General features: G+C 45.7%; 1 protein-coding gene across 1 annotated transcript in view; it reads right to left on the minus strand.

Moving 5' to 3' along the window:
- The window catches only part of LOC139051041 (YLP motif-containing protein 1-like), a 71,249-nt gene extending 63,811 nt beyond the window's left edge, over positions 1–7,438 (minus strand). Inside the window, exons 1-2 of the mRNA XM_070528076.1 lie at positions 6,913–7,438; positions 4,059–4,214 (exon numbers count right to left, since the gene is read on the minus strand). Coding sequence (XP_070384177.1) covers positions 4,059–4,214; positions 6,913–7,233 — 477 coding nt within the window. The 5' untranslated portion in view covers positions 7,234–7,438. The remainder of the gene's footprint in view (positions 1–4,058; positions 4,215–6,912) is intronic.
- Positions 7,439–7,672: the final 234 nt, after the last annotated feature.

A 7,672-nucleotide genomic window follows, 5' to 3' on the forward strand; every position in this document is an offset into this window, starting at 1 on the left:
TGAATATGGGCATGAGAAAGAAAACTGCGCCAGTGTAACACGGTCTGGGGACAGGGGAAGTCAAAGTATGCCTGCTGGTTTGGCCTAAATTCATGCATTTCATTTTGTGAGTACAGTACCAGACACGCAGGAAAGACGAACGTACCCATTCTTTCGATGAGGAGGGCAGCCCTCTTGCATTATGAATGGGACAGGAATATAAGACCAGGACTACGGTAGGAATGGCTCTCTTTCTCTGTCCTTGGAAAGCACGAAAGCGCACTTGCCCTCTCCCGCTGCAAATACCTAAGCTTCTTCCCCTACCATGTGCGATAAGATGCGACCCAAACCTCTTCATTTTCACCATTTATGGAGTGCCCTTCCATTGATTCTCTCTTTGTCCAGGGCATAAACAATGTCTCAAGTGTACACTACTGTTTTACCATGTCTGCCTGAATTTATCGAAGTGCAATTTACTTGCACTATGAGTCAGGTACACATTACGGAGCAACTAAGCATAGCTAGAGCCACAGTTTCCATTTTGCACTAGCCCCACAAGTGAACATCTCGTAGCTTTGAAGCTGAAAAGGCTGAAACAGACAGCTCACATCCTATACTTCAAAACAGCATGAGTGCCACAAAAGACCCACAGTAGCACTCGAAAATGTTCTTTTAACTACACTGACATTCCCGTTAATATTTTCCGGAAAAGCCTATCTTGCCAACTATAGTACAGAACTAAGACACAACTGGATGTTGTCAACTTTACTATCATGTCGTGAAAGTCAGCGCGGTGCCCAGACTACCTTTTTTTTTTTCACTGCATATCTTACTGCTTGCTAGAACTTGCTTAAAGAGTTGCAACCAAACTTATAACCATCTAATGCACCTTTGCATGGCACACTGCATTGATGGAAATGAAAGATACCAAAATTATAAACATATTCCAAGCTGAAAACATGGCACAGTGTGCATGCTACTGGGTGCTATAAAGAGGGAGCACTTTAAGTGCTATGTATAAAACCATTCAAAATACAACGGCAATTTAGTGATACGAAAAGTTAAAGCAGAAATGACCGCTGTGACTCAAATACTATTTGGCACTTCAGGGGACAGATATGTGTATGCTGGCCTAGCATACTTGTAAAAAATGTCACGTGAACAGAGTGCTCTCAATATGGCAGCCCATACTGTCATATTTAGAAAGAAGCCTGCACCATGAACGGTTACTGTTCATTAGTCGAGTTCTGAGGTGTTCAAGGACCACTCCGGCATTTTTATAATCATATTAGGATACTGTCATTTTCAAATGGCATTCACAATCCTGTCACTGGTAGGGTGGTTCAATTTGCTTAGAAACTCAACAATAACTCTAAATAACGAATACATGAGGTACCAAATCCAAAATGGGTAGCAGCTTCGTGTGATGTCACGATGAGATCATATCCTACACTACCGTAATGTAAGTACACAGTACACGTGGTATTAACACCAAAACAGCGAAGCTGGTGACATGTTCTACTGGACACAGGAAGCTTTTCCAGCTCTTTCGAACTAGACCGCAGCGATTCTGAGTTTCTGAGAAGAATTACTGTCTGCTTTTGACCCGCTGCCACCGCATGAGGCAGCTGACATGCTCAAGCTCAACTCATTAAGCTGCGGCAAGAGGAAGAGACCACCGGTTACCCCGTCTGTCAAAACTATGATTGTCAGCCGTAGCCTTGTAGAAAAAGGAGCCAGCTTCGTCATTTCTGGGCAAAGTGGCGATGCAGTATCCGACGTCACAAACGCAGGGTGGCCAGTAAAAAGTCATACTTTGGTGGGCATGAGTTGGTAACAGGCAAGCAATCTTTAAAATTCATTTTAAGCAAAACTAAATGACCTGCAGTGATATCATTTGCCACAGGTAATCAGAGCACAAAGAAGTACATATATTCTAAATTTTATTAAGGTCAGTGGACATTCACAGATCACCAGAGTTGCCCTTTAAAAGTGAAAATTCTGCAAATGTGTCACAAGATTTTCAATTAGCACGGAAGCACCTGATCTGCATATTAGCTCTGTAGGCATTGCAAGGGCCAGGCCTGGCAACCATTGCAACATTGCAACAGCCAGGCCTGAATGACACACTTAGCTGCGTCAAAGCTCACATTTACCACTGGACTCAATGTCAGACATTTACAGCTCTAACACAAAAGCTTTAGTGTCACCATTGATGACATGACCGGGGGAATGGAACATCAGACAGATCACTACAGCATACAGTACACAATATTCTGCACAATGAAATGCACATGCTGCGAGTACCAAAACCAACTGGCAGCGAACAATTATGGGAGTAATGACAGGCTTAACATTCCAAAGATACCCATAGGCTAATGAGATATCTCCTAGTGGGAGGCTTCAGGTAATTTCGACTACTTTCTTTGAGCATTTTTGTGTTCTACCTCCACGGAATGTGGCTGCTGAAGACAGAAAAATTTTCACTGATTTTATTGCTTTATTATGCTGCTGTCAGCTCTGTAATTGATATACAAAGCTTGAATTCCAATTCAAAAGTGCAACAAATAATTACACAACATTTTAAAGCAACTAGTTCAAAACACATGCCAAGTGCAGTGTGGCTTCGCAAGTGAAACAGGTGGCTGCTTACGTTATGAAAATTGGAAGTGGAGATCAAGTGGTATCACAAACCATCCCTAAGTGTGATAGTCAGACAATGACTATGTTGACGAACGCTGGCCATGGGATGCCAAAGCGGCCTATGACCGAAGCAAAAATTAAAGATGGGCAATGACGCTGCTTTGAAATTCACACACCAGGTCCACCGGCTGGCACAGAATTTTTTACAGTATCTGTTCGCTGCAAGCTATTTATGAGTAAAGAAAGATCATACTATATATATATTCAAAGGGTCAGCTTGGCACCTTGTTCCTGCATGAAAACTGCAAAGCATGCAAACACACAGGTACCTGTGATACCAGTCAATGTCAATTGCACCACAGTTTGGTCATGAACTTCAAAAGAAGCTTGACTTTCAATTTCTTCTTCAGTAATACACTTTTTTCTTCAACACAAATATAGTTTTGAAGGAATACTATGCCAGTCTAAACCGATTCAATCATTTTTGATGTCCCCTTAATTTGTTAGTCTGAAACTTAACGCTCCACACACAAGCACATAGATGCAGGCGAGAAAACAAACATTGAAGACAGTTTGCTCATTTGTTTCTTTGCCTCAGTCTATGTGTTTCTGGTTGGTGAGTTAAGTTTCACAGTTGTAAACCAACTAGCCTGCCAGAAACATCTGATGTCTCACCCAAACCCTGCACACTGAATATCAGTGCAAGGCATTCAAGAAGGAAGGTGCCAAGCACCTGTCTTGCAGGCCCTGCTTCTTGCGTGCCTTGTTTCTCTAGTAGATTGATGTGTGTTATTTTGCTAGGCTAGTTCGACTCGTTTGGCCAGCACAATGTTACACAGGGCAATTACAATGAAAGAGAATGGCCGTTCAAGTTTCCATTCAGTCGTCCCTGTGTAATGCTATGCTGGCTGAGTCTAGTTGTTTCTCTGCGCCTAGATTCAATATGCAGTCAAACAAACTTGCAAAATTACCATGTTTCTAGCACACTACTTACTTACTCCAATGCCTTCAATGCCCGAAGGTGTTAAAGATTGTGGCAAAATAAAGATACGGCATTTATAACTCCCCAAAGCCCAATATACTTTTTATGTACCAAGTTTGCGACCTCAAAATGCTGACTTAAGTATAAGAAACAGCATAGCCCAGAGTAACGTTACTGAGGTGCTAGAGCAAATTATTAGTTGTGGATGGATAAGAAAACCAATTACTAAATACATAAATATTATACTCATTATATTTTAACTCAAACAACATTTTTTTAAGAGTTTTTTGTTATCCTGTGTGGCAATGCACCCTCGATGGCCAGAAATAAAGGCAAACAAGTTGTTCCGATTTTCCTTGATGTGGAAAGGCGTTTGGGCTTTGCAAAGATCAGCCGTTATGCAAACAAGAAATTCAGTTTAGGCAGAAAAAAAAGTTTTCCTGTCGACACTGACCTTGGGTGCCGCGGCTGCCTGCTGGGAGCCAACTGCTGCTGCCTCGTAGGCAGACGTCCAGCCGGCCCACTGCTGGGACCAGGCCAGCCAGGCCTGCTGCTGTGCCTGCTGCCATGCGTGAGCCTGGGTCTTGAGCTGCTGCATGCGCTCTGCATCCTGCGACACACATTCAACACATGAGCACTGTCAGTAATGCAAACAAAGCCTGGCACATCTTCCACGTGTCAAGTGTGCCTGCATCCCTGCCCCACACCCTCAGTTGATTTACACATGCACATGAACCCCAATCAACCAGACCAATATATCCCAGCAGCCACAAAATGTTCTCTATATTGCTCAAAAGCTTAACCAAAACGCAGAAGTGTCAGAACTTGATGCAACTGTCTACCTTACCTGCCAAGAAGCAACAGCACCTGCTAAGAGGCTTAAGTTCTTAACAACTGTCTATTTTGACAAGGGCTAGCACTATATTGTTTACAGTTAAATGGCAGCGGACAGTCACTGCTTGGCAATGTACCTGAATGCAAGCCACAGTTAGACCCTAGAAGCGCTGTGCGCACCTCATAAGTGGCAGTTTGGTGAGCTTTGGTATAAACCTTGGGCCCGCAACGAAAACGCAATGCCTTGCTACCTCCACCTGCCCTGCACTCTACCCAGTGTTATCAGTGGTTAATGTGCTTTGCAGCAGACATCTGTGTGACAAACATGAGAAGCTGCTTTAAAAAACATGCCAGTGCATGTAGGCACTGGGCGACTAGCATGGATGCAACATGCTTTGAAAAATGGATGTCTTTCTCAACAGATGTTTCCACCATGAATGCATTCAGCGCTTTCCAGAAATTAAGGTTCCGTTGTTCGACACTGGCTGAGGTGCCTTCTTTTTTCAGACTGTCGTAAAGATTCAATAGTCACACAAACCACACTCAAGATGAACATTTTCTATGGCACAGATAAGGAAGAAAAGTAAATAGCCCTCATGCCACTTACTCCTTGCCTCTATCTGTCTATCTATGTCTAAAAGAAATGTGGCAATGGCCTTTGAGGTGCCACCATGTAAAGTTATAAGACCATAATGCCACTCCATCGCACCATTACATTTGAATGAGTAGTGGCATAGTAAACAGGCACAGCTTTACGTAATGCATACACATGTGCATGCATTATCTGTACCTTCACAACAGGGCTGTGCCTCAACATAAACAGTGGTGCGATGCCATTACCATCCACCAGCTTGAGCAGGTGAATCAAAAGGCTCTTCTTCTTCCACAGCATGACTATTGACAGTGTGACACATGTTTCATTAGGAGACATTGCAAACACAAAGTCAAATTAAAAAAACTTCCACTGTAACAACATATACATGTATATAAATAATTTTTTTCATATTGCATAGTTGTTACTGCGTAAGGAAGTTTTTTCAAGCTACGGCTCCAAGGGACAAAGGCACACTGTGGCACGCATTGGAAATATTGAGCATACTTGTAATCCATGTCTGAAGGCACCCTTAACATACCTGCTATAGTTGCCATGCCATATGCCACAATGAAACATACCAGCTAGCTAAGCAAGCCTAGACCACGCACACTATACATGTAAGCACTGCCACCAATAAGCAATGACACTTTTATGGGTTAAAGGGTTGTAGTATACAACTGTTAAGTCAGTAACAGTGTGCAAAAGAATAAAAACATTAACATCCTGAAGTCGCTCAAGATTTGCTGCGAAAAAGCAGTGTCCCCTGGCGATATGAAATTAAAGTGATTCAATGAAACCATGGCACTGAATCTAAGCTAATTTTTATGTTGGATTGTTCCGAATGCTCGTAAATGGGCAAGCATCCAATACCGTAACGGCCACAAATTTTGCAAGGCCTTTTTGCAAGGTTATTATTATTACCAAGAACTGCATCTGTGGAATTCAAATACACTGAAGCCTACAATTTAGGCCACTAAACCACAGTATGCAATTAAGAACTGGATGACAAAGCTAACTGAAGGTTGTCTGTTTCCCTGAAGTATTAAGACTAAAGAAGGCTAGTGGCATTCGTTCTAGTTAGAGCAATGTGCATATCTTTAGTCAGCAAAGTTTTCAAAAAGTGCCATTACAAAACCTCGTTTTGAAGAACCCGCAGGAGTGCGAATCAACAGGATAGAAAAGTACTGTTAGAGGTAATGATTTTCAAACGGCAGCTCTATGCAACAAAGCCCGATTTTGAGAAACTAAATGAATTCCTGGAAACAGCAAATGTATTGACGCTGCGAATCCAATTTCGCATAGGGCACATTTCCTTCTCGTCAATACGAAGGAAATGTCGGGTATGCTGTAGAAGCCATCGTTCTTGTGTGAACGCGCGGTTGCTCGGGGTGGGAAAACTATGAGCGTCTCGCATTCGTTAATTAGAGTGGTTCGGTAGGAGGAATCGGGGAATGCGAGAGAACCGAACAAGTTCAACCGACTTCATTTTCTTTTTGCATTAACACGGAACAGTCACAAGTGGCTGCCAGGGCCGCATTGAACTGTGGGAACCCGCGTGGCGGCCATTCGAAGTACAGAGACAAACAGTTACGCTCGGGAAGCGCCGTAAACAGTCGCAAATGGCCTCCGGTGAGGTCTCGAGCGAGACGTAGCATTCTGGGGAAAGCGGGGAGGTGGCGATTTTAACGAATCCGGGTTCCCGCGAGCTGGCTTTGAGCCGGGGCACCGCGGCGCAACTCGGGGGCGCCGTGCCCGTTGCGAGGCCTGCCGCTGCAACGTCCAAGAGAAGCGCGCGCACTTAATGAGAGAAACACGGCGTGGCGGCCGCAATCGGCCAGCGAGCGTTGGGTGCGCAGGTGGGCGCCGGAGCAGCACCAACCTCGGGCGTCGCTGCCGCGGCCTCCTGCGTTGCTGCCGCGGCGGCTGTGGTAGCGGCGGCCGGCGCCGCTGCGCCGGCATCGGCTGCGGGCGTCGCGGTGGGCACCGCGGCGGCGACGCTGGTCGTCGTAGCAGCGGTCCACTGGGGCCAGGCGTACGAGACGGCCGGCTGGGACGCCGGCGCTGCCGCGGGCCACCCCACCGTGCCGAGCACTCCGAGACCCGCCGGCACAAAAGACTGTCCGGCCGCGGTCGGCATTACCGCCGCGGCGGCGGCAGCGGCGGCCGCGGGCTGCGCGGCAGCACCCCACTGTTGCCACATATCTCGGTTTGCTTGCCCCGGTCCTTTTACACTTCACCGCTTCGTCCCTTGCTTGTCGATGCTGGCTGGCCGAGATCGCCTCTGTCTTCCCTACTTTAAAATATCGCCGCGTGCGAGTTTATTGTCCGCAATCATCCTCACGGGCACAGCGTGTCATGGAACGCACACACACACACACATCAGCTCAAAGGAAGGAAGGAGCACATGGTTTCGAGTAGCCGTCGCTAGGGGCAGGCAGCCGGCGCGCGAAAGCTTAGCCTGGGAATCGCCGAGATTCGGAAAAGCACTGCAGTGATGAGCACGCACAGCTAACACTCGAGAAGCCTTTCGAACTGCTCTTGTTTTTCTTTAATTTTGTGGAGTTAGCGCGCCTTGTGTCGTTTTTTTCTCAATCCCTGTGGCGACGGTTTCCAAAGCAACGACGTGTTATGTAAAGGTG

This window comes from Dermacentor albipictus, chromosome 10, assembly GCF_038994185.2.
Source record: "Dermacentor albipictus isolate Rhodes 1998 colony chromosome 10, USDA_Dalb.pri_finalv2, whole genome shotgun sequence".
Classification (NCBI taxonomy): Eukaryota; Metazoa; Arthropoda; class Arachnida; order Ixodida; family Ixodidae; genus Dermacentor; species Dermacentor albipictus.